Here is a 27,982-nt window from a genome sequence, read left to right on the forward strand (position 1 = left end):
AGGGCAAATAACAGTCCGAAGATGTTCTGTTTTGTAGGCGCTGTACAGTGATTCCAGGCTGTTGTTCTCCGTGGATGATTTGTGAATCTCAGAATACGAACACCTTATACGCAGTCATCTCCGGTACTTTGCCTACAGGTTGTCAACACAATTCACAGCAACACATTTAAAACCCACCGGACAGGAATTTGACAGATACACAACACATTACCAGAACATCAGCTGATTTCTCAACTCAGCCGATTCGGAAATTTGCACAGCAATCAATACGATACAAAGACACTGGATGGGGATCTACCATCAGTACATCGTCTTACCTCAGATCTTTTGGTACTTATCAATCAGTTGAGGGACAAGTGTCGCGCAAGAGTGACGCCACCCGTGGAAAGACAATGCCATTAGTATAGATACCATAGAAGGTAACACTGCAATCAACCACAATAAATAAATACAATTTTAAACTGCTGGATCGCTTCTAGAGGAAGACCAAGAGACTCTGCCAATGAGACGGAACAGTACTGAGATACAGGAGTGGAATCAGAGATGAAGGAATGACATTTGAAAAGGGACATGAACCCATGTGTTCACATTGAATTCCAAGACACTCCAGTATTCCTTTTCCAAATATTTTTCCCCCCCTTCCCCTTCCGTAGAATCATGGAGGCTTTTAGTTCTCTCTTTATAGTCATCTTTCGGGATTTCTGTAACGCAAATAATATAAAAAACTTAATTTCAAAAATGGTATACCTGGTTGAACCTTAGCTTAACTCAGCCTTCAATGACTGGTCTGTTAAACAGCAACTGGTTGGACTGAATTCCACATCTGGTTCCACATTCAATTCATTATAGATGTAAACTCATAGGGGAATATGTTGAATATCGATCTATAGGCATTTTACATTCCCTGCATTGGGCAATAGTAAAATAGATTGTTCCAGTTAAACAACTGCTTACAATAGCTGTGATACTCAGTTTCAAAGACGCACATTTTTTGTTTTTAGTTTATTATTTATTTGATAATAGATTAGAAAACAATTCATTTTGGACGATTCCCGCTATAGCCCTCCTATTGTTTTTACACTGAAATGTAACAACGGTTCTCTTTTCCGCAAAACCCCCTGTTGAAACGTCCATAAAAAGGACTTCATAGTATCAACCTAAATCAAGGTTGAAAAGATAACCCTCAAAAGCATTAAAGCATCAATGAAAAAAAAGAAAACGACCCCAGTTCTTTAAAACGGGCGAGGAAGGAGACGGATGGGAGGCATTCAGTGACACATACCAATGTGTCATTTAAAACAAGACGTAAAGTACAACTCGACATGATTACCTAAATATACAAAAACACAGTAAGACCATCGAGAGTGCAAGAGGTAGCCCTTCTTACCCATAAAACCCCATTAATCCAAAGCAGTCTTAAAAACAATCCCCTGCCCTGGTTATTTCCCCTTTGTAGGAGGGAGAATTTGATATCACAAACTGATTTAAATAAATCTGCATATATACGTCAATAAGTGCTTAAATATATAGACATCTTACATAGACAAAAGCAGCATGCAGCTCTACAACATGCACGGTAACATTCAAAATGCTATGTTGGATCTCCGACCACTAATGCGGTAAACTTGGCAGTTAAAAATGCATGAACCAATTTCAAAAATCGGGTTATTTTCAAGGCAGTTTACATTTGCGGACACCAGAGCGGTTACTGGGGGGTGTGGAGGATCGGCATCAAATGTGGGAACATCAGACTTGAAGGAAAAGATCCAAAGTAGTCCTCATCTACTCCACGTTGACATTTCCTCTCTCCATGGCAGACAGTCACCCTGGAATGAATCATCCATGCAGCCAAAACTCCCCTTATCCTCTTAGTGGAACTTTTAGTATGTGTTTCAGTAGTCTAATTGGGCTGGTAATAGTCTATGATGAAGCCAAAATGACACGAGGCTCTGCCATGTCTACTCAACACCACAGATCCAAGTTCTTGGTGTTGGCGAAGCCTGGCTGATCACGGATCTTCCAGTAGGTTCCGTTGCTCAGCCAGCTCTCATTCCCTGCCGCATCCAGCTCTTTCCTGAAGGAGGGAAGAGTATATTTACTTTCTAGTGTGAGGTAACCTTTAAAAAAGGGGCTATCAAGAGGCCTTCAAGGAAGCACAAACACTGCATGAATGTACAATGTCACATCAGCGGTCACCAACTCAAGTCCTGGAAAAGCTACAGGTGCAGGCTTTTACTCCAACCCTGCCCTAACACACAATTCAGTTAATCATAAAGACCCTGGGATAGCGGTGTTGGTTACCATTGCCTTGCCATTTCGACAATAAATGCTCTTTGATCGCGTAAGGCAGGAAGGGACGGTTGGCGAGACTCACCTGAAGAAACGAGGCACGTGCTCCTCTCCCTTCTTGGCCAGCTCTTTTCGTCGCTCCCTCTGTTTCTGCTCGACTTCCTCCTTCTTACGGTCAGCCCCGGCTACATCTCCCTCCTCCAGGATCCTACGGGGGAAAGAAAAGTGGAGAGATAAAGCTCTTCAGCTGCATGAAAGAACCCAAGGCGTTAGCCGGGTCAAATGTATGTACCGTGCCTTCGCACACAGCCACATTGGATGTGGCATCGCATCAATGCACAACACTGCCCCTCAGTGGGGTCACTGAACGATACCGCCTACATGAACAGGACGCAGAGTTCTTCCTGGTTATATGGCATTCATGAAAGTATTCCTAGCCCTACTTCCAACGCATTTGACAAATCTAATTATGTGCACATGGCCAAACATCCTCTGTATGCATTACTGAGCAGGCTGGGTGGTGGTCTCACCTCTGGTCCGGCCTATAGCGGGTGTCTGAGGGAGGCAGGACCTTCTTCAGCTCAGGGGTCAGCTCATTGAGCTCCCTGGCGTAGCGACTGAAGCCGTAGTACTGGAAGTGGTCATCAGCCTGAGGGTCTGGAGATGGGAGAAGCAGGGTACTGTGTGAGGCGATACATAGTGCTGGTACTATATAGAGTGGATTACGGACTCAGGGATTGAGGGAAAACATCCATAGTCTTGCACAGAGGATCAAGATCGAAGACAGAATTCACAGAAATAGTATGGGATTAGGGAAAATATAATAGGCACAATGGTGTGGATGACACACTTCTATAGGATAAACTATAATATCAACATTGGATTAGAGATTATCGTACATAGCAGATAAGGGATTAATCGGATAATAGCAGTACTCACTGGGCTTCCAGATGCACTTTGGATTAGGCAGGGTGTCGCAGAAGATGCCCTCGTGCCACAGCCCACCGAACCGGTGGACCACCTCTCCCGCTTGGTTCAGAACCCGGCCCTGCACCTCATTCTTACTCGTCTCTGAGGTCCAGTAGCGGGACTGAGGGAGAGAGCAATGTCAACTTAGTAGGTACTACCATATGTAAAGCTTTGGAAATGTCAAATGTCTAGACCCCATTTAAACTGTTGACCATTTCATTGATTCATTATGGGTCCCATTATGGGGTTATTCTTCAATTGAGCTTTATGTTCTATGGGCACCAGGCAGGGGTCTCACCTTGACGAAGGAGATCTTGCAGGTGCAGATGTCACTCTTGGTGTTTCTGATGGTCACCTCTCCGTAGTGCTCCAGCCACCTCTGCTGACTCAGGACGTTGTGGACGCAGGTCACCGCCTTGTTCCACACATAGTGATCCCCATATCTAGAGGGCGGAGCGCGAGAGCGAGAGGGAGAGCGCGCGAGAGAGAGCGCGCGAGAGAGAGAGAGAGAGACATGGGTTTAGTACAACTAGATTGAGACACGCACTCTTGAAATTCATGGACACCTGAGCCGGTTTTCAATACTATGAACCTTTCATTGAATAACATAGTAAATGATACTTTCAAGCATGTTACAGCTAACAAGTAGAGCATTTGGCGAACACCTTTTCAAATCAGCTCAATCAAAACACTGTCCTTGAGATGGTACTTTGAACAACGGAGCAATACATTCAAAACGACGATGTGAAAGTAGGGTTTTACGCTCACTTTGGCAACTTGACATTCACTGGACCAGAGGAGATGATCTCCAAAGACTTTCCCCAGAACTTGTTCTTCCATTGCTGGTCTTGCCAGAAGGTGAAGTTCTCAGACTCTGCGTGCACGGCGGAGCAGGGCGGGTGGTGGCTGACCTGGGAACAGAAAGGAAGCGTTAAATAACTAACTATCTTCAGTGGAAGACACCCTGGATCAGCTCTAGAGGTTACTTGCCTTGCAGATGGTATCTAGGATGATTCTGGGTCAGGGTGATTCAAGTCCTACCTGCTCAGCGACGTAGCGGAAGCCGCGCTCCTTGCAGTGGCTCTCGTAAGTCTCTCCCAGGACGGGGTTGAAGGGCTTGTAGCGGTTTCGCCAGGTAGCCCAGGCGTAGCCAGAGATGGAGAAAACGCCAATGTACAGCTTCATGAAAAATAAGACATGGGAAAACAGATGAGTGAGACCACACCCATCAACAATATCAAAATGGCACCTGAAGCAAACTGCTACCCCCCCAAAATACTTACTATACATAAGAACCACAATATACAGTTTTACATACCAAATCTGCAATTCACATTGACCTCATTCGTCGTTTTCACCGATTCTCTAATGCACACACTCACACCACACAGCAGACTTTCACATACGCTGCTACTACTACTCTGTTTATTATCTATCCTGATTGCCTAGTCACTTTTACCCCTACCTACATGTACACACTGCATTACCTCTACCTCATACCCATGCACATTGACTCTGTACTGGTACTCCTTATATAGAGCCTCGTTATTGTTATTTTATTGTGTTGCCATTATCTTTACTTATTCTATATTTTTTTGTTTGGTCTTTTTAAACTCTGCATTGTTGGGAATGGGCTCGTAAATAAGCCTTTCGTGGTAAACTGGTTGTATTCGGCACGTGACCAATAGCATTTGATTTGAGAAAGTGTAGACCTTGAGACCAATAGCATTTTTTTCAGATTTCAACTAAGCAAATCTACAGGGGTATAAATTCACTTGAAACAGCACCGACGCTGGTATCGCAGCACAAACCTATACTTGAGCTGCTTCGTTGTAAGGTCAGGCATGTGTCGGGCCACCTTACCATCCTCTCGAAGGGGTCCTCTGTGCGGTTGGCGATGTCCAGAAGCTCAGAGTACTCCAGCTCTTCGCTCACTCTCTGCAGCAGGTTCAGAGGTTCGTTGAGGCCACAGGGCATGGACACACGTGACAGGTCCTTGCCAATGTTGTTGTACAGGATGGTCATGATGCCAATGTGGCTGTTGTCGACACAGTTGGCGGGCAGGACGGTGCGGCGGCCTGTGTTGGTGGGCACGGTGCTGACCATGTCCGGGGCTCTGGACACGCTGGTGCGGTAGTTCAGGGTGGCAGAGGCTGCCAGGGGGAGAGGGCATATGAAGAAAGATTAGATGGAATTCTATATACATTTTCTATCGAATCTCATGTTTTTTTTATGATTACACACAGCACTTAGGACTTGAAAACTTGAATATACACTGCTCAAAAAAATAAAGGGAACACTAAAATAACACATCCTAGATCTGAATGAATGAAATATTCTTATTAAATACTTTTTTCTTTACATAGTTGAATGTGCTAACAAAAAAATGATCAATGGAAATCAAATTTATCAACCCATGGAGGTCTGGATTTGGAGTCACACTCAAAATTTAAGTAGAAAACCACACTACAGGCTGATCCAACTTTGATGTAATGTCATTAAAACAAGTCAAAATGAGGCTCAGTAGTGTGTGTGGCCTCCACATGTCTGTATGACCTCCCTACAATGCCTGGGCATGCTCCTAATGAGGTGGCGGATGATCTCCTGGGGGATCTCCTCCCAGACCTGGACTAAAGCATCCGCCAACTCCTGGACAGTCTGTGGTGCAACGCGGCATTGGTGGATGGAGCGAGACATGATGTCCCAGATGTGCTCAATTGGATTCAGGTCTGGGGAACGGGCGGGCCAGTCCATAGCATCAATGCCTTCCTCTTGCAGGAACTGCTGACACTCCAGCCACATGAGGTCTAGCATTGTCTGGCATTAGAAGGAACCCAGGGCCAACCGCACCAGCATATGGTCTCACAAGGGGTCTGAGGATCTCATCTCAGTACCTAATGGCAGTCAGGCTACCTCTGGCGAGCACATGGAGGGCTGTGCGCCCCCCCCCCCCCCCCCCAAAGAAATGCCACCCCACACCATGACTGACCCACCGCCAAACCGGTCATGTTGGAGGATGTTGCAGGCAGCAGAACGTTCTCCACGGTGTCTCCAGACTCTGTCACGTGCTCAGTGTGAACCTGCTTTAATCTGTGAAGAGCACAGGGCGCCAGTGGCGAATTTGCCAATCTTGGTGCTCTCTGGCAAATGCCAAACGTCCTGCACTGTATTGGGCTGTAAGCACAACCCCCACCTGTGGACATCGGGCCCTCATACCACCCTCATGGAATCTGTTTCTGACCGTTTGAGCAGACATGCACATGGCCTGCTGGAAGTCATTTTGCAGGGCTCTAGCAGTGCTCCTCCTTGCACAAAGGCGGAGGTAGTGGTCCTGCTGCTGGGTTGTGGCCCTCCTATGGCCTCCTCCACGTCTCCTGATGTACTGGCCTGTCTCCTGGTAGCGCCTCCATGCTCTGGACACTACGCTGAGACACAGCAAACCTTGCCACAGCTCGCATTGATGTTCCATCCTGGATGAGCTGCACTACCTGAGCCACTTGTGTGGGTTGTAGACTCAGTCTCATGCTACCACTAGAGTGAAAACATCGCCAGCATTCAAAAGTGACCAAAACATCAACCAGGAAGCATAGGAACCACTCCTTTATTGGGGGTGTCTTGCTAATTGCCTATAATTTCCACCCATTGTCTATTCCATTTGCACAACAGCATGTGAAATTGATTGACAATACGTGTTGCTTCCTAAGTGGACAGTTTGATTTCACAGAAGTGTGATTGACTTGGCTTTACATTGTGTTGTTTAAGTGTTCCCTTTATTTTTTTGATCAGTGTATAGTTAAATAAAATAGACATGGTTCACAAGATTCAGCCCTTTAAAAGGGAGAGTTCAGGATTTTCTCCAGGGCCAGATGAACTTGTGGATACACTATGTCTCCGCGTTCAGTTTGAAGGAAGTTGCCAACAAATAGCATTAGCTAGCATGCTAGCTGTTCATGTAGACTTTGTCATTGCGCTAACGCTAGTTAGTATTGGCTTGCAAAACTACAGGCAGCTCTTATGGTGTGGGGTGAATTACCCTGGCATGGTTTGGGGCCACTCAACCCCTTAGAGGGAAAGGTAACAGCCAGTAAATACACAGCCATTCTGAGTGCTCACCTTCAACCTATGGTGAAGCATTTATATGCTGAGAGGAGTAGCCTCTTCCAAGATGACAATGCCCCCACCCACAAGGTACAAGTTTTGATGAGCATTAAAAACTGGCCATCTCAGTAATCAGATCTCAACCTAATTGAACAGCCTGGACTCAAGACTAGACATAACATAGTATAAGTAAATCCAGGACACTCAAATTAGTATGATTTGGTTACATAAAGACCAATGGTTACTTAAGGCAAAAACAAAAAGTAGGGTGGTGGGTGAGGTTCGATGGGTGGGCATTTAATGCAAATGTCTAGCAACTCAAAAGGTTGAGAGTTCGAATCTCAGACAACTTCGGCATTTTAGCACTTCCCCTAACCCCTAAACTTAACCCCAAGCCTAGCTAACGTTAGCCGCCTGGCTAGAATGCGTAACATCTATTTAGCAAATTCGTAACATATAATACAAATTGTAACATGTGATGGAGTCCACAAATACAAAGCATACGAAATGGAGTGTCTTGGATTTACATACAGAGTAATACGAAATGCTCTGAGACCAGGTTGAATCGAACACTCATGGTAGATTCTGGAGCAGCACTTGAGCCAGCATATTCTAACACTGAAAATGGTGTCGCAACCCTCCAAGAGAGTTCCAGACGCTTGTAGAATCTATTCCACGGCGCATTGAAGCAGTCCTGCCGGCTCAGGGTCACCCCAGCGCCCTATTAGGACCTATGTTTCCTTTACTTTGGCAGTTAACATCATACTGGACGCAGAGACATAAAAACACTATACACGAGTTCATCGTGGATAGATACACGGTAAACAAAAGACATTTTTATGACTGAATGTATGCCAGAGTGGACAATGTCTCTTGTTTTGACTTGCAGACACAGCAACCATTAGAGGACCACAATGGAAACAAATCTTTAGACTTTGTGCATTTAATCCTCAGCAATTTTTGGTACATTAATTTGTTGCCTAGTGTGGTTTCTTTATGCATTTTAAATAGTCAAATCAAGGTTTCTTTGACTGAACCATCCCTTTAAAAAGTCTGAAGGCCCAAAGCTGTCAAGGAAAGGGGGATGGTGAGAGGCAAAATTAAGTAAAGACATGACAGTGGAGGCTCGTTTTCTCCATATTCCAAATTAGAGTTGGATGTTGGATCGAGGTAGAAGGTATGAAGTTTAAATAATGATATGTCTACACAGATTAGACAATAATGCATTTGTTAAAACTGTCACCAGTCCCACAAAACCAAAGAGACACCTCAGGAGGACAAAGAGGAAGGAGGAGAGTGATGATAAAATCGTGGTAATAGAATGAGTAGACTCCTGGGACGTTTGCAGGGTCCAATCAGCATGCTTGCATGTACTACATTTAAAATGTGCCGTTTTCAAATAAATGATGTGGATTGATTTAATTCATTGATGCACATGGGACTTCCAATATGGCCGCAATTCACCAGCACTCTGATGATACTTCCGTTTGATCATTCCCAAAATACCTTTTGTTTGCAGTTGATCCGGTGATACTCCCTCTGCAGGCAAAGTAGAAGATGTATTCAGAAAACATAATGAAATGCCATTTGTACACAGATTATATACACACACACACACTCCCCCAACGTTGGTGTCAGACGAGTTTATGAGTACAACTACCTAGCTGGGCAATATGGACAAAAATCCACATCACGATGAAATTACTGAATTATCAGGGTAACGATCCTTTGAAAGACAAGTTAACATTAATGTGGACCAGTTTCTTTTTTTTACATTACCCTTAAAACTCCTACGTTGAATGTGGGGCCATCGATTGTTCTGTTAACAATAGCGCACATTTAACAGACTTATTTCATCAGTAAATCAGCAGTCTATCAGTAAAAACGTCCTTGCGATAAACGGTCGGTATCAATCATTTTCGGTTTATCGTCCCAGCTTCACTAGATACTGCTGAATTTAAAACAAAATCAAATGCATATTGCTAGTTACTTTAAGAGACACTCAAAAATGGACCACATAGACCGAACTGCACCCAAGGTACAATGGGACTGCTCAAACACAATATTATAGAACACATCTTCAGAGTTTCCGTTCTATTCATTCTACTTCTATGGCCACAGTTGAATAGTTTCACACAGTGGCCGCTCACCATGGACCTCGTCCGGCTCAGAGTTACTGGTGGTGGTGACGTCACTTAGCCCGGATTCATCAGACTCCTCATCGCCGTTTTCGGAGTTCTCATAGACGATGACATCTCTGGCGTCATAGTACTCGGCCATGGAGTCAGCCAGGGAGGGGGTGCGCTGCACAGAGCAACCCTTAGAGGGCGTCTTCTCAGCATGCTGAGGGGGGAGAGGAAGGGAAGATAAGAGTAGCCGAAGGAGGTGGAGCAAGATTATAGTTAACAGGAAGCATACACTCAGAAAACAAGTGGCAGCCTGCCTCTTCCTGAGTGAGGGTTGGCGGCTGAATACACACCTGGTCCTGACGCACAGTGCTGTAGGACTCCTTGGAGCCCCCCGTGGATCCAGAGGAAAGGGACAGGGAATGAACTTTGGTTTGGCAAGACTGCACCTCCAGCTGGATACACGCAAACATTGACTTATTAGTGTACGGTAGAGAATTGTATGAAAAGCAAGCACAATATTAAGCTCATTTCCCATTTCTTAAATCTCCCATTATTTATCAACCTTGGCCCACATGCAGGTAAGTTGGACAAAATGTACAGTATGAACATATGGAAGTTTTCCCTCTCCGATTTCCTCAGAACTCTTTCAGCTTTGTCAGATCCAGCCAGGACAAAACAATTGATGCAGCTTTCAACCAAAACAAACTATCCTACTTCTGTTTTCATAGTAATTAGTGAAGTTTAATGACATCTGCTAACTCGGATCAAATAGATTTGTTTGTGGGAGGTTTTAGTTGTTTCACCAAGATAAATCTAACAATTTCCCTCTGTGTGAACAAGTGTCTTTACATTTGAAAAGGTATTTTGTTCTTGTATCCAGGCAGGCTCAAAACAGGGGAAAAGGGAGGAACGATTCTGCCCCCGATGGGCAGTACCTAGACGTCCCAACCCCAAACAGCCCAAACCAGTCTTGCCTGGTTTCACACACTTGAACAACAGCAGGCTGAGACTGAAGTATATTTTGGAAGGAGAAAGCGAGAGAATAGGTGTGGTCCATAGAAACCTCTGCTGTGTGTGTGTGTTTTAAACAGAGACCACAGTGTTATTGACTAAATGTGAATCGGGCCTTTCGATTGGTCGCTAGGTCTCTTCCTGTTCTTGTTACTTCCAAAAAACAACAAAAAAAAAAAAGAAATCTAGGTCTCTCCTTTGGAGCCATTAAACAATGGTTTGTGTTGTCAGTCTACGGCAGGATGTCAGTTTCAGCACGTGTACTGTACATGCGAGTGTGTGTCCAGGGCGGGCCTCTTACCTCAGACAGTGTGCTACACAGGGTGGCCAGTTGATTGGAGGTGGATGAGCGTAGGTCGGGACCGGTCCAAGCCAGCCGGACCCGCTCACGCTCCAGCGCGAGCACCTCGTGGATGGACTTGAGAGACGCATGAACTGAGAAGGTTATGGCAGACCAATGTCATTTTCATTCGATTTCCTGTTGCATTCATCCATACCAACACACATCCCTAAATAACTACGTCATCACTGGATTGCAGTCCTTTTTTATTCTAATGACTCAGAACCAGCTTCACTATAACGGTTCTACACGTGGCATTTCCTACGTGGAACTTTATTAAACACCCAAATCGAATGAGCCCCAAAACCCTTGTAACACCCCTCTCCTTACCCTTTTGGGACACAGCACAAATGTCCTGCTGGATCTTCTTGGCTTCAGGGGAGGTTATGAGAGGATTGGAGAGTTGCGAGTACACATAGTCTGGGATGGACGGCACCGAGGAGGCTTCCACACTCAGGTGGTTGGACGATGTGCTCAGGTGGCTGGAGGTAAACTGAGAGGGGGGGTGTATGTGTGTGTAGAGAGCCATTTCTCAATAGTGCGCAGCCCTATGGGATGTCCTGCTGAAAGGTGAATTCCTCTCCCACTGTCTGGCATATAGCAGACTGAAGCAGGTTTTCCTCCAAGTTGCAGCCCTGTGCTTAGCTCCATCCCATTTATTTTTATCCTGAAATTCCCCATATCTTGATGACAAGCATACCCATACCATGATGCAGCCGCCACCATGCTTGAAAATAAAGAGCCCGAGTTACTCAGTCATGTGTTGTATGACCCAAACACAAGGCTTTGCATTTAGGCCAAAAAGTATGTTCCTTTGCAGTGTTTTCTTTTACTTTAGTGTTTTGGAATCATTTTAATCTCTATATTTATTGGTATTACTATTTACAATGTCATTCAGGTAATCATCGTAGTCAATACAATGTTGACTCATCCCCAGTTCTCTCCCATCACAGCCATAGAACTACATAAAAATCACCAATGGCCTCCTGGAGACATCCCTGAGCAGTTTCCTTGCTGTCCTACAGCTCAGTTCAGAAAGACGACCATCTTTGATGAGTCTAGGTGGTATTAATTATGTGATTTGGGGGGGGAGGGGGCTAGTGGTTAGAGCGTTGGGCCAGTAACCGAAAGGTTGCTAGATCGAATCCCCGAGCTGACAAAGTAAAAAAAAATATGCGGTACTGCCCCTGAACAAGGCAGCTAAACCACAGTTCCTAGGCCGTCATAGTAAATAGGAATTGGTTCTTAACTGCCTTTCCTAGTTAAATAAAGAATAAATTGTCAAACTACATTTTACTCCTGAACTAATTTAGGCTTGCAGATGAATACTTATGCAACAACTATATATTGTAGCCGTGACATTTATGTTGGATAATTTTATCTTTGACAGAATATTTTGTGTACAATGACAACAACAACAAAAATTGTTACATCTATTTAATCCCACTTTGTAACAACATACACCCACTGTATAGGACATGAGAACTTACCATGCCGCAGGTTTCGACTCCGGAATGGGTGCGAGAATGACCAAATATCTTGTTCGTAGTCTTCCTCTCCTTCTTGGCCTTGGGGATATTAAGTGTCAGATTCTGAAAGACAAGTAGAATAGATATGCTCAGAATAAAGACTAGCCAGCCACTAAATTCATATTTCAAATTCAATGTCAAATAAATGACCATTTTATTTGATCACATGCGCCGAATACAACAGGTAGGGCTTACAGTGAAATGCTTACTTAAAGCATTGTTGGTTAAGGGCAAAAAAAATATAAAATAAAGGTTACATAACTAAACAGCAGCAGTAAAATATCAATAGTGAGGCTATATACAGGGGGTAACGGTTAGTCGAGGTAATATGTACATGTATGTAGAGTTAAAAGGACTATGCATAGATAATAAACAGAGTAGCAGCAGCGTAAAAGAGGGGTCCGCGTGCTCACCTCAGAAATACAGGTGGTTTTTTTAATAGAGTACTGATCATATACGGTTGTGGAGTAGTGGTTAGGGGCGGTGACCTTACCTGCAAGTTGATTCGTCGCTCTAGGTCACTGTTGGAGATGGGTTTCTGGCCACTCTCCAGCCAATTGAGCCTCTGAATGAGCTGGGCCAACTCAGTCAAGTCGGCCTGAGAACGAGCTAGCTCTGTGGGGTTCAAGGGTCAGAGAAGGTTATTAAGAAAGGTTTGGAGCGGAGGCCTAGCTCTGAAAGTAATATTGGATATTCATTTAAATGCGGAACTGTAAAGTGATAGCCTTTATTCCCTAGCTTTACCATGGCAATACCTTACCTTGGGAGCAGGTATCGGACTGGTGGGTCTGCTGGAGCCATGCTGCCACCTTGCCGTTGACCCCTGGGGCTGCTGTGGGCAAAACCTCCATCTCCGCCTGGTAGACAGAGGCAGAGCTGGCATAGTGAGGGTACTGGAAACCACATGATTTGGGGACAGAGGGAAAGAGAGAAGAGAAGTCAAGTGTTAGAGAATTTTTATAAAGTCCTCTTGTTCTATTCAGAATATCACTTCATCTATTTTGGTGGGACCAGCATATATGTGGTTGGAGCACTGCGAGTAGCAGACCGCACTGACCACACTGCGAGAAGTAGACCGCACTGCATCCTGCCCGTTTCTCTGTTCACTCACCATGCCTGGCATTGCAGTTTGGTTTCTCTGGGCTAGACTGGCCATGGCTGGCAACAACGTGCTGTTGCCCATGGTGAGGGCATGGAGGACTCCGTGGTGGAGACCCAGGGCCTCGTTCTTCTTGAAGACACGATGGGCACACAGCTTGGTCAGCCATATGTAGAACAAGTCATTGCTCTTGGTCTAACAGGAGAGTGAATTTTACGTTAATGGGGGTATAGATGGATAAGAAACAGATGTGAAAAGGAAACCTGCGCAGTTCTTGAGAGAAACCAGTGCGCATGGCACCGACTACCATACCCCATTCAAAGGCACTTAAGTATTTTATCTTGCCCATTCACACTCTAAATGGCACACATACACAATCCATGTCTCAATTGTCCCAAGACTTAAATATCATTATTTAACCTGTCTCCTACCATTCCTCTATACTGATTGAAGTGGATTTAACATCAATAAGGGACCATAGCTTTCACTTAGATTCACCTGGTCAGTCTGTCATGAAAAGAGCAGGTGCTCTTAATGTTTCGTATACTCAAGTGTACCTTGAGGTGGTATAAATAGTCTCCATTGTCCAGATCAATGCGCTTGGACTTCTTGTTGATGGACATGACAGCGAGGCTAACATCCAGGGAGCCGTGGAGCTTTCCTCTCTGGATCTGACGAGTGGAACATTACAATGTATGAAAACCCCGCACTATTGTCCAATATGTATATAAAACAAGAACTCCGTAACCTGTAATGTTTACAATATGGCGCCGGACGATTTCAGAAAGATTGCCCTCATTACTTGAATTTGTGTTTTTAGTAGTGTGGATACATACATCCTGCTGTGTCTTTGAGTACTTGAGGATTCCTTTTTCCAACAGGAAGTACCTCTGAAAGAAAAGACCGAACCACATCAGACAGGGGTGTATTCATATGTGCACACCAGTAGCAAAACATTCTGCAACATAAAAAATATATATATATAAAAAATAAACACTTTGCAATGAAAACAAGTTTAGTTTGGGAAACCCTGGATTAGTCCCTTCTAGCTGAGTATCTGCCATTTCCTTCCGTTTGGTTCCTAGTGAATACACCACAGGAAGTCAGAAGTGATGGTGAAAACAACTAATTGGCTTTGACAACTGCGCTTCACATTACCTTGTGCCAGCCCTTCATAGGGTACTTCCTCCTCTTCATCAGAAAGCCCTCACAGATACCAGGGACGCTCATGTCCAGCCCTGACCCGATCCCCGAACTCATGTCCATATGGTCTTCCAACACCTCCCAGTGGCTGGAGTACTATGGGGGGAAGAGAAATAGGTTTTCATATGTTGCATGGTCCATCAAGAACTTCATACTCAGTGGGTTGCATCCATAGACATATTCATGATGGTTATATACATCATTGGTTGCATTATGGTGTAGAGAGGAGACCCAATCATATACAAAGACATGCACACCCCAAACACACTAAGATCATTTTCATCATGAGGAACAACTCGGAAACTACCTGGCGGGTGTTGCGCGATGACCCAACGCTGCCGTTCCGCAAGTGGCCGACCTTGGATACTCCAGCGGGAGACTTGTCCAAACTGCTCATCACTGATTGGCTGCTGTTGAGTGAGGGTGGACACACCCGAGGGTCCATCATTGCGATTGGTCGCTAAAAGTAAGTATGCTTTTCGAAACACAGCTCTGTGGAGACAAAGTTACAGTAAAGTGAGGCGACATCAAAAAAAACATGACGACATTTTACTGGTTTCACATTTGGCAACTTCATAAGCTTTAACTGTCCCATTTTTCAACCATGAGAAGTCAGTCTTCAATTCAAGTGGTCAGGAACACACGTGTGCTGCCCCTGCGGCAGTTGGCCCTTGGATCATGAGTAAAGGAGAAGAATCAGAGACAACCTTCACCCCATCCACCCCTCAACTTCATGGATGACTTGGCCTGATAAAAGACCATGGTGGACAAACTGGATGTCATAAGGTGAATGCACCAATTTGTAAGTCGCTCTGGATAAGAGCGTCTGCTAAATGACTTAAATGTAAATGTAAACCGGTAGTAGACAAGGTCCAGGAATACTGACCAAAGAATATGATGACAACATCAACAATGATTGAAAGATACTGACAAATAAAATTGTTAGTGGCATTTTCAAAAACACACTAATGTTTTTAATTTCAGTAAAACAATATTTTCCCCAAAAAGTTTAAATTAGAGACCAAACCTGCAGCAGTGTGTGGGATTATCAAAATTAGCAAAACAGACAATCTACAGTAAAAAAAAAACAAAAAAAAAAAACAAAGGTTTATAAAAAATAAATTTAAAAAACACTACCGGTCAAAAGTTTATTTATTATTTCTACATTGTAGAATAATAGTTAAGTCATCAAAACTATGAAATAACACATATGGAATCATAGAGTAATGAAAAATATATTGAAGGAGTTCCCACATATGCTGAGCAATTGTTTGGCTGCTTTTCCTTAACTCTGTGGACAAATTTCCACCAGTCTAATGTCCATCGCTTGTGTTTACTGGCTAAAGCAAGTCTCTTCTTATTGGTGTCCTTTGGTAGTGGTTTCTTTGCAGCAATTCGACAATGAAGGCCTGATTCACACAGTGTCCTCTGAAAAGTTGATGTTGAGATGTCTGTTACTTGAACTCTGAAGCATTTATTTGGGCTGAAATTTCTGAGGCTGGTAACTAATTAACTTATCCTATGCAAGCAGAGGTAACTCTGGGTCTTCCTTCCCTGTGGCGGTCCTCATGAGAGACAGTTTCATCATAGAGCTTGGTTTTTGCGACAGTACTTGAAGAAACTTTCAAAGTTCTTGAAATGTTCCATATTGACTGACATTCATGTCTTAAAGTAATGCCATTTCTCTTTGCTTATTTCTTGTCATAATATGGACTTGGTCTTTTACCAAATAGGCCTATCTTCTGTATACCCCCTACCTTGTCACAACACAACTGATTGGCTCAAACGCATTAAGGAAAGAAATTCCACATAAGGCACACCTGTTAATTCAAATACATTCCAGGTGACTACCTCATGAAGCTGGTTGAGAGAAAGCCAATAATGTGCCAAGTTGTCAGATATAAAATATATTTTGATACTACATGATTCCATGTGTGTTATGTCATAGTTTTGACGTCTTCACTATTATTCTACAATGTATCAAATAGTCCAAATATAGAAAAAAACCATTGAATGAGTAGGTGTCCTAAAACTTCTGACCGGTAGTGTACATGCATAAAATATAAACACAAGACGTAACGTGTTGGTCCCATGTTTCATGAGCTGCAATAAAAGATACCAGAAATGTCATACGCACAAACATATTATTTCTCTTAAATTGTGCACAAATTGGTTTACATCCCCGTTAGTGAGCATGTCTCCTTTGTCAAGATAATCCATCCACCTGACAGGTGTGGCATACCAAGAAGCTGATTCAACGGCATGATCATTACAAAGGTGCACCTTGTGCTGGGGACAATAAAAGGCCATTAAAATGTGCAGTTTTTTTCACAATGCCACAGATGCCTTAAGTTTAGAGTGTACAATTGGCATGCTTATTGCAGGAATGTCCGCCAGAGCTGTTGCCAGAGATTGAATGTTAATTTCTCTACCATAATCCTCCTCCAACGTTGTTTCCAACGTTGAGAATTTGGCAGTACGTCTAACCGGCCTCACAGCCACACACGTGTATGGCATTGCGTGGGTGAGCGGTCTGCTGATGTCAATGTTGTGAATAGAGTGCCCCATGGTGGCGGTGGGATTATGGTATGGGCAAGTGTAAAAGATGTGAAACGGCTAATTTAGTTAGCTGTGGTGCGTGCTAAATAACGTTTCAATCAGTGACGTCACTTGCCTCCGAGACCTTGAAGTAGTGGTTCCCCTTGCTCTGCAAGGGCCGTGGCTTTTGTGGAGCGATGGGTAACGATGCTTCGTGGGTGACTGTTGTTGATGTGTGCAGAGGGTCCCAATTGCCTTTTATCGGTTAGCAATTTGAATGCACAAAAATACTGTGATGAGATCCTGAGGCCCATTTTTATCTGATTTTCTGTCATGTGAAATCCATACCATACCCTACCCTGTTGAAGACAGCTTGGCTGTCGTGAAACGTTGGTAATTACATTTTTGCATCGGAGCTCCTAGAGTGTGCGGCTCTTTTATCTTCATGTTATCTACTCCGCTAGCCAGCACGTCGCCTAAATAGGTGTGCGTTTCTTTTTCTTCTAGATGTGAAATCCATAGATCAGGGCCTAATGAATTTATTGACCGATGTCCTCATATGAACTGTAACGCAGTAAAATCTTTGAAATTGTTGCATTTATATTTATTCGGCACACACACACAACAATAAACAGAAACATACATAGACAAGACAGACAACATTTACATAGTGCCTTCAGAAAATATTCATACCTCGACTTATTCCATATTTTTGCTGTGTTACAGCCTAAACTCAATTGATTAAATACATTTCTCTCACCCATCTACACACAATACCCCATAATGACAAACCGGTTGAATACTTAAAAAAAAAAAAACTGAACTGTCTTCATTTTTAACAGATTTGTAAAAAAATGTCTACAAACACAATTCCACTTTAACGTTAGGTGTGTCAGCAAGTGACAAAAAAATCTAAATGCAACACATTTGAAATTCAGGCTGCAACAGTATGTAGAAAAAGTTCATGGGTGTGAATACTTCGACAAACATAAGCAACACCACACTTGCTCAGACCCATATGTTCCCACCGTATCCACATCCAATGTATGTAACGCTTGTATGACTCTGCCCGACGTGACTTCAAATTATTTGTCTGTAGCCAGATTGTTTTCTCTCCAGTATTTAAATAAAGCACACGATGCCTCCATTCTCTTAACGTCGGGGTATCATTTGACTCCCTGTATTTAAGTAATAGCTTCTTTTTTTGCCTAACCCATTGAGAACGTCGCCAGACACTCATATGCCATGTCTTGAAATGTGCAGATAGACGGATTAAAGTAAATTTACATTGTAAAACTTCTGACAGACAGCATCCCAACGCCGCCCATAAGTGACTTTACAGCCCTCGCAGAAGACACGAACAAAGACGTGTCATTGTTAGTTTTACACTTAAGACATGGCTCTGTCGTTGTGCTGAAGAATGTCAATTCTCTCTCTTGTACAATCAATTATATACATTAGTTTACTGGATATTTCATACATTTGTTATCTAGAATTGTGTTCATTTCCCAACACTCTCCATCCTGTGTATCAGTTGGTTCTAGACTTGGTTCTAATACTTTACAACAACAAAAAAATGCTACATGATTGTCAGTCGGATAGGCTCTCTGCACGGTTGTGTATATCTTACCCATCATATATGGTCGACTTTTTTCCCTGACTCAAATAGGATTCCCACAACATTGCTCTGATGTCCAAAAACAGTCAGATTGAAATTGTGTGTGATAAAACTTAAGTCGCATACACCGTATTTGAAAATGTCTACGTTGGTCAGTCTAAAATGGCGCTTTAATTAAACCATTAAATAATTACTTCCTATTAACACCTCATGTGCCTTTAGTTTCCCCATGTGTGCCCAATTTATTGGTGAATACTGAAAAGCCATCCAAGGATTGTTCCCTAAGGGTGTGCTTTTAGGGAGTGATATTGGTTCTTGTAGAATCCGTTTCATTTTTTCCCCCATGATGTTAGTCTTCTTAACTATGAAGTAGTTCATGTTCTTACCGCCATCCTTGGAAAATAGACATGTGTAAAGATTGAGGGTGAGCATGTGCATCTTCATTAGTTACCCAATTGTTCCTCTTTGGTGAATTTCACCACATGTTACAAGTAAAAGCCCTGGTTGGCGAGTTGATACAATTTCAAATCTGGAAGGTTAAAACCACCTTCAGATTTAGGGACATGTAAATCTTTTCGCATTTCATTCTAGGAGTTTTATTTGTCCATATGAAGTCTTACGGCAGAGTACACTTTTTTTTAAAGAACGTCTTTGGTGGGGTAATTGGTATTAGCAAAAATAAATATGAAAAAAGCCATGCCATTCTAAAATAGATTCTACCTGTAAGATTTGGGGAGATTGCTCAATTTAATTAGATCTGCTTTCATGTTGTCAAGTAATGGGATAAAGTTAACTTTATATACTTGTCACTTAAGCATCCCGAGTATTACATTCTTTTTATTTTCAAGATGAGTTATTTTTCCCCCTATTGCCATTTCCTTTTTTCCCCACATGCATTTTACATCCTGAGATTTTAGAGTACTCCGAAGTGTTGAACTATCAATATTAGTCAGTTAAAAATCAGGAGATCGTCAGCAAATAAGCTAATGTTTATATTCATGTTTACCAATACCTGTTTGGGTCCTCCCTAATTCTTTCTGTAAGTGGTTCAATTGCCAGAGCAAACAGGATGGGGGAAAAGAGGACATCCATGTCTCATGCCCCTTTCTGAAGCAATTTATTCAGATATTTACATAATATTTTTATGAAATGTATTATTTCAGCTGGAAAGTTGAATGCTTCCAAAGTTTTGAACAGAAAAGGCCACTCAAGACAAAAAGCTTTTGGCATCAGCCATTATTGGTAAGTTTACATCTTGTTTTTTTGTGTATTGTACTGAAACATGGTCTTGTATTTGTTTGTAAGTGTCTATTTTTAATAAACCCTGTTTGATTAATATGTCAGCAAACGCAGGCATGAGATTCTGAACCTACACATCCATGCATAACCGACCAAAATATGAAAGACAAGTATTGTAATTTTTTATTCCGTAAAGTGAGTGCGCAAGAAGTGAAAGAATTATTGTTATCTATCAACAATGACAAGCAACCCAAGTCTGACAACTTGGAAGGAAAATTACAGAGGACGATATTGCCACTCCTATTTCTGCAATCTAAGCAAACAGGAAAGCGTGTGCCCTCAGGGCTTTGGAGGGAAGAAAAAATTGTTCCATCAAATAGCCAACCAATCAGCCTGTTACCAACCCTAAGTAAACTTTTGGAAAAAAAATGTTGTTTGACCAGATACAATGTTGTTTCACAGTAAACAAATTAACAGATTTTCAGAATGCTTATAGGGAAGGGCATTCAACATGTATGGCACATAAACAAATGACTGATTGGCTGAAAGAAATGTGTATAAAGATTGTAGGAGCTGTTTTGTTAGACTTTAGTGCAGCTTTTGATATCACTAATGAACACAATGGAAGCCTCTCCCACATACTCCAGGTAGAGTCAGGCATTCCCCAGGGAGGCTGCCTAGGCCCCTTTTTTCAATCTTTACAAATGACCTGTGACTGGCTTGGCGTGTCTATGTATGCTAATGACTCAATCCCAAACACATCAGCTACCACAACAAGTGAAATCACTGCAACACTTAAAGAGCTGCCGTCAGTTTCAAAATGGGTGGAAACAAATAAGTTAGTCCTAAATATTTCAAAAAATAAAAGCATTGTATTTGGGACAACTTGTTCACTAAACCTCAACTAAATTCTGTAATGAATAATGTGGAAATTTAGAAAGCTGAGGAGACTAAACTGCTTGGAGTAACCCTGTATTCTACACTATAAATGGTCAAAGCAACAATAGCTAAGATTGGGAGAGATCTGTACATAATAAAGCCTAGCTCTGACTTGTTAACAATGCTATCAACAAGGCAGGTCTTACAGCACCTCAGTTTTTTTGGACCTGGACTACTGTCCAGTCATATGGTCAGGTGCCACAAAGAGGGACTTTAGAAAATGACACTTGGCCCAGAACAGAGCAGCACGGCTGGCCCATGGAGAGCAAAAATGTATAATATGCATGTCAAATCTCTCCTGGCTCAAAGGTGCATTTGTGAGAAGCATTGACATGTTGAATGTTCGTTTAAACTACTAGCACACAGTTCAGACACCCATGCATACACCATAAGACATGCCCAACTGAGGTCTCTTCACAGTCACTAAGTACAGAACAGACTATGGGAGGTGCACAGGACTTCATGGAGCTCTATTCCACATCAAGTAACTCATGCAAGCAGTAAAATCAGGTTTGCAAAAAACCTTTAAATCCACTTTACAGAACAGCGGGGACTGTGAAGAGGCAGACACATGCACAGGATAACATACGTACTATACCAGCAATTCTCAAACTCGGTCCTCGGGACCCCTAGGGGTACCAGTTTAGATTTTTTTCCCCAACACTACACAGCTGATTCAAATGATTGCAGCTTGATGATTATTAGTTCATTATTAAAAATAGAATAAAAATCAGCTGTATAGTGCTAGGGTAAAAAAAACATGAACCACTTGGGTACCTGAGGACAGAGTTAGGGAAACCCTGCACTGCGCGCGCACACACACACACACACAGTGTTGTAGATATGTGGTAGTAGAGTAGCAGCATGTGGGTGCACACTTAATGTGTTTTGAAATGCCTTGACAGCAGAAAATGGGGATCCATAATAAATAGAAATGTCTCATGTCTGGTAAGACTTGTACCATTCTGTTGCTTATGGGTTTTGTTCTTATTTTGTTACAATATATGAATGCATGGGTCTATAATCTGCAGGGGACTCGACAGATTTTCCTGGTTTTAATAGAACTGAAATAACTAGTTACATGGAACTTGGAAGCACTGAATCGAGTGACTGGTGTTGTCATTTGGAGTAAAACTTTCCATTTTTTGTGATTAAAAAAAAAAATTCTGCTGACAGTTGTTTCAGGGATGAGTTCAAGAAGGCTGTAGAATCAGTCCAACATAATTCTGATTGATATAGACGTTCATCGTGACTTTCAAAATTGTTATGTACAGCTTTGTTACTAATTAAAGCATTTGTATCCTTAGCTTTTAAAGTTGTAACTGGTTTGGTGTGTACTCATTTTGTGAGAGCTGCAAGTGTTTACCAGGTTTATTTACCATTAGGCTTTATTTGAGTTTAATCTGTAGTTGTTGGCTCTCTTCAAAGTAAAATATCATATTCCTGCTTAAATTTTCTTTATCTTGTAAAGATTTATGGGCTTTTTCTAAGAGAGTGATTTATTTCTCTTTAATTTGAATTTCTAACTCAGATGGATGGTATAAAGGAACTATTATCTGGTTACCAAGCAAGGTTGTGCTGCACATCAAAGATGGGAGGGGAGCCAAGACGGAAAGTAGGTTGCACACCCCAATACCATACATACAGGACAGCCACGGCAACCACGCGTCATCTTCATATCGCTGTTATTTTGAGTGACAACCAAATGAGATGCCTCGATCCAGGCTGGACATCAATAATGAAACTGTAACAAGTGATCGCTTTTGCGCTTTTTTGTGTGTGTGTGTGTGTGGGGGGGGGTAATGCAGTTGATGACCGCATGTTTAAGGGCAACATTCACATGAAAGTAAAATGACCAACATTGAAGCCATGCATCCAATAAACAGATCAGTACTTAGAAATAATTTCCTTGTTTAGGAGTCGTCCTCTGAAGTTCAGATGCCAAACGATGGAAGACGTTCCCTGGAAGCTTTTGTATTCCACACCACCTGGCTGGGACCTCAGTGACAGTAGGCCTATAGGCAAAACATCCTTTATTGCCTAGCCTGGTGATAATGTATATGGTTCTAGCGATAGAACCTAGGATAAGATCCTCTTCGTCACTTCGACTTGATTTTGGCAGCTATATTAGATGTAGTATTCGTTTTAGTCTTCAAATACATTTTTGGTCTCAGTCACATTAGTAATTAAATCCCGCGTTAGTTTTAGTTATCAGTCGACAAACTCGAAGAAAATAAAATTGAGTATAGTTTTAGTCAGTCATAGGTCACATAATAGGTCAAAGCATTTCAATTTAAAAAAATTAACCAAACGATTTAGATTTACCTCTAACTTCCATCATGTGCACATTCAGATTGCCTTTTCCAACTAGTCATACTATCCCCTCGTATACCTTAGCTGGCAACATTGCTATTGTGGCAGATTATGACTTGCATTGGTTACAATTACCATATAGGCTATAAAGCCTTGGCTACAGGTTAAATAATTTACAGCTCGGATTTTCTCACCATAATAACCGTTCAAAGGAGAGAGGAGTGAAGTGACCTCCCAGGAACAGTCTGTGTGGGAGAGCCAACTTTTCTCAAGCAGCCAACGCAACAGAAAGACATTACAGGCAAAGAGAGGATCGCATTAAATATTCTGATAAACCATGCATGCTGATAATTGGGCAAAACAGATGAAAAGGAGCTTCATGTCAAATTGAATGTCCATTAATTCCACGTGGAATTCTCATTTTTGATTCCTGATTTTTTTATTTTTTTTTATTTAGGGCATCTGGTCTTGTTATCATCAATAGTTTTCGTCAGGAAAAATAGGTTGTTGAGGAGTATCATTCCTGGTAGTTACTGTTGACAAAATTGACTGAGGGGGTATCATCGAATACAAAAAAAACAGAAAAACTCCAATATCCCTCAGATTAGATTTAGCTGAGGCAGCCATTGTGATTACAGTAGCTCCATCAATTGGTGACGCACACCAAATTTCCAGGTAACTGACAATATTTTCTCATTCTATAGGGAGTAATAAGAGTTCCTGTTGCTGATTATTTACAATAATATTTACAAATATGGCATGAAAAATGTAGCACATACTGTAATTTACAGTCAGTCAACTGAAACTGCACTCACACCCTCCTGGGTGGCGTCGAAATCATTTTAAAATATACTGAAATACACCCATCAAACAACTGCATTCCTGAATCTATCAGACCAAATGACTTGAGGCTTATGTCATCATGATACAGGTCAGCTTTATGCTAAGTCATAACTAGTCTGGAAGATGGAGAACGTTACACATACAATAACCATGTGGAATATGTCGTTCAACCTGAAATCAAAAGAAGACAAAGTCACATATTTTGAACGAGATGTCAACTACGTTTCTCAGGCCTTTAAAATAAATAGTCGAACTTGAAAATGTAACGTCTGAATAAACGGGAACTTCCTGCCGGCATTGATAAAGATCGAGACAGCTGCATAATATTACGGTTTGAATTAGAGAATTTGTAGCTATTGACACATACGAGACACCAACAAAACATGAGCTTGTTCTGGATGTTTGATTCATTTGGATCAGGATCAAATGGGACTATACAGCTCTGTGTACTCTATAACAACCATAGCAACCACCAAGGAACTCCTAACAACTAAGCCTAAAACAACTACAAACACAATCCAGCCGCTGTAGCTTACTCCTGATTGCAGGCCAGAGTGGCAATCACAACATCAGAGTGTTGGTTGGAAGACGAAGGCCTAATATTAGAATGATCTCTGAAGGAGATTATTAGAACACATAGGAGAAACTGCCAGAAGAGGTAAAGAACATTTACGAGGGGGAAAGATGGCGTCGGGTGCCGGAGGCGTAGGGTGAACGGACAGGTTCCTGTGCTCCGACAGGAATGTGCCTGAGCTGCATCACCACACGGGTCCCAGGCAGGGCCCCTGACACTGCTGCTGCTACTGGGACAGCCGGGATGTTCCACCTTCTAGACTAGGCAGTTCCAGTGCCATGGATATATAGGCCAACTGAGTTCAAGGTTTAGAAATCCTCCATGAGGGATACAGTGAAAGTGTCCTGGTGTGAGGAGGGATGGTTTTGGGGAGGGGGATTTCCAATGTAAACTATGTTGGAACTGCAAGTTCTAAGCCTGATCCAAGATGATTCCATCATGGCCGACATTCTGCAGGACTATGGCTGTGGGACATACTGGTAGCATTGGTCGAATCACATTCGACGGGCCCACATGCACACCATATTCACTCCCATTTCTACAACTTGGGTTTATCATAACCAGAAACAGAGGTAGACACATGGCACAACCTAAGCTTTTAAGCTTCAGTAAGGCTGGGATACAACACTCCTAAATGCTCATCCTGGCTGGCCATCTGTAAACCTTAGACATTGATCATTACCCATATCATATGTACTGTTGTGTGTTCAGAAGTCATATGTTCAGAAGTCTTCATGAGAATAAGCAGTGATGTAAAGTACTTAAGTAAAAAAAATACTTTAAAGTACTAAAGTCAGTTTTTGGAGTATCTGTACTTTATATTTTTGTCTTATTTAACTTCATTCCTAAAGTAAATGTACTTTTTACTCCATACTTTTTCCTGACCTAAAGTACTAGTTACAATTTGAATGCTTACCAGTAAAAGAAAAAGGTCCAATTCACACTTGTCAAGAGAACGTCCCTGGTCCTCCCTACTGCCTCCGATCTGGTGAACTCACTAAAAATAAACGCTTCCTTTGTAAATGATGTCTGAGTGTTGGGGTGTGCACATGGCACAATTGTCCTTTTTGACAGCCATCTGGTTTGCTAAATAAGGTATTTTATGAATAGCATTCACTTTTACTCAAGTATGACAATTGAGTACTTTTTCCACCACTGTACTTGAGCACATTTTAAAATCGGATTATTTTGGACTTGTACTCAAGTAGTATTTTTTACTGGGTTACTTTCACTTGAGTCATTTTATATTAAGGCATCTTTACTTTCGCTCAAGTATGAAAATTGAAAACTTTTTCCACCTCTGAGAATAAGCAACAATGTATAGCAAGAACAACAAACATTGTATCACAAGATCCTCACTGTATCCCACTCGTTTACTAAAAACGAGTTTGGTCCCTGGATTTGAGCACACTCGTGTCAACACACAAACACTTCAAAGCCATAGATGGCTAATAATGTCACGACCAGGGGGCCAATTACTGCTCAGAAAAGGTAGGACTAATTACAGTACTGTTGTGACTTTTGTGCCTTCGGAAAAGTTTGGCATCAAATGTTCAGAAAGCTGAAAAAGCCAGCCAGGTCACCTGTGATTACAAATCAGTATTCGATGTTTACCCATGTCTGAGGACGTCGGGAGACGACGTTGAAACCGTCCAATAGGGGCAACAGTGAGTGATGGGGTTGGCGGATGGGCATCTGCCTCTGGTTCCAAAGGTTGTAAGTTCGAACCCAGCAATGGAAAGTTGTATGAGATTTTTGTTTTAAGCCTATCCCAAACCTTAACCATTAGGAGTTAATGCCTACACTTTGACTTTTGCAACAACTTCGAAATTGGATGTTTAAGAAACATGGATGAACGGCTAATTCTGATGTGGGACTGTGAGAGCTAATTGAAGCAGTCCTATGATGGAACATTTGAAGTTCCAGGTGTACAAAATATGAGTTTTGTTTTACTTTAAAACATAGACCTAAACAATGTAAAGCAAATGAAACTAAAACACTAGAAATCCGAGCTGTAATTGATCAAACATAGCGTACCGCAATATCAAACTCAATGGCAATGGAAGCAAAAACAATTACTAACAATTCTCGCAAATCAAACATTCGTTTCAACCAATTGAATTTACTTGCATCATGTTCATTTATTCCCGATTGTCAATAAAATAAGAACGAAAAACTCACCTGACAACCGTAGATAATCTAAGTAGGTGGCCAGCATGAAACGAGACTGATTTTCACATCCCGAAATCTCAAGCAAACTTCCAATTTGCTTCCGCCCATTTGTCGAAACCCGAGTGTCTCAGGGGAAAAAGGTGTGCCCGATCCATATGCCGCATTCAAAACAACTGTAAACTCGGAACTCGGAAATGTCCTACTTCAGTGCATTCAAGACAACTCTGACTCGGGAAAAACGAGTTTAGACTTGGACAAATATTTTGAAGGGTCATCCAACTTGGAATTCCAAGATGGAAACTCGGGCATTTTTCTAGAGCTCCGACTAAAGGTCTTGATTTGACCTCGTGTTTTTCCCTTACTTCCCAGTTGCCAAACATACATTAGTTATCAACCCTTACCTCTCCAAACGTGTCAGAGAAAGATGACATGAAATTAATGTCATTTTTACATCAAAGTTGTGCCGCTAGTGCACACATGATTTGATTGACTTTGCATTGATTAGTCAGTACGATTAGCACATTATTAGGCTTTTGACTTGTTCATTTTATGAATTGTAGGTTATATGAGATTTTATTGTAGGTTATATAGATTTTTCAAATTTGATTTTCTATTGTGTTATTGACTGTATGTTTGTTTATGTGTAACTCTGTGTTGTTTTTGTCGCACTGCTTTGCTTTTCTTGGCCAGGTCGCAGTTGTAAATGAGAACTTGTTCTCAACTGGCCTAACTGGTTAAATAAAAGTGAAATAAAAATAAATTACAAATATTCACTAGTAATGTGTTTTAAATTAAAATTGTTTATCAGAATATGCCTAATAAACCACATGTTTACAAAATGAAGTCACACAGGTTTAAAAAAAAACTTTTGTTGAAAACGTTAGCATTTGATTTGTGTTGTTTTTTGGGGGGGGGGGGGAATAAAACCACCTAACTTTTCCTCATAAACAAAAAGACACTCCAATGTGGTATTAAATCTAGTGATAGCTACACACAAGATGCACTGTTAAAATAGGATGCCTGTGCCTTGCTAAACTGGTATGACCGACACCTCAATCATATGCCCATGTAACTGCCAC

At 42.0% G+C, this 27,982-nt stretch overlaps 1 protein-coding gene across 2 annotated transcripts; it reads right to left on the reverse strand.

Annotated features, from left to right (window-relative positions):
* Positions 1-1,006: 1,006 nt before the first annotated feature.
* Positions 1,007-27,169, reverse strand: LOC124016007 (oxysterol-binding protein-related protein 7-like). 2 transcript variants are annotated; one of them, XM_046331525.1, is made up of 22 exons: positions 26,913-27,169; positions 14,975-15,159; positions 14,623-14,763; positions 14,301-14,354; positions 14,022-14,135; positions 13,477-13,659; positions 13,126-13,258; positions 12,859-12,980; positions 12,327-12,428; positions 11,167-11,329; positions 10,798-10,931; positions 9,836-9,937; positions 9,507-9,699; positions 8,863-8,895; positions 5,122-5,411; positions 4,300-4,437; positions 4,027-4,169; positions 3,557-3,701; positions 3,229-3,379; positions 2,820-2,946; positions 2,375-2,497; positions 1,007-2,074 (listed from the first exon to the last, which is right to left on the reverse strand). In XM_046331525.1, the coding sequence occupies exons 2-22, from the start codon at positions 15,113-15,115 to the stop codon at positions 1,963-1,965; spliced, it is 2,844 nt and encodes a 947-aa protein (XP_046187481.1). In that variant the 5' UTR covers positions 15,116-15,159; positions 26,913-27,169; the 3' UTR covers positions 1,007-1,962. The 2 variants fall into 2 exon arrangements, with proteins under 2 accessions (XP_046187481.1, XP_046187482.1); XM_046331526.1 differs by lacking the exon at positions 26,913-27,169 and adding an exon at positions 25,648-25,666.
* Positions 27,170-27,982: the final 813 nt, after the last annotated feature.

This window comes from Oncorhynchus gorbuscha, linkage group LG26 (genome assembly GCF_021184085.1).
Source record: "Oncorhynchus gorbuscha isolate QuinsamMale2020 ecotype Even-year linkage group LG26, OgorEven_v1.0, whole genome shotgun sequence".
Classification (NCBI taxonomy): Eukaryota; Metazoa; Chordata; class Actinopteri; order Salmoniformes; family Salmonidae; genus Oncorhynchus; species Oncorhynchus gorbuscha.

Excerpts from the sequence above, each read along its gene's own strand:
- LOC124016007 (XM_046331525.1), bottom strand. The coding sequence starts at position 15,115 with ATGATGGACCCTCGGGTGTGTCCACCCTCACTCAACAGCAGCCAATCA. Across the intron at positions 13,660-14,021 it reads ACTATTTATACCACCTCAAG|ACCAAGAGCAATGACTTGTT; the intron begins GTACACTTGAGT and ends CTCTCCTGTTAG. Across the intron at positions 9,700-9,835 it reads GCACTGTGCGTCAGGACCAG|CATGCTGAGAAGACGCCCTC; the intron begins GTGTGTATTCAG and ends CTCCCCCCTCAG.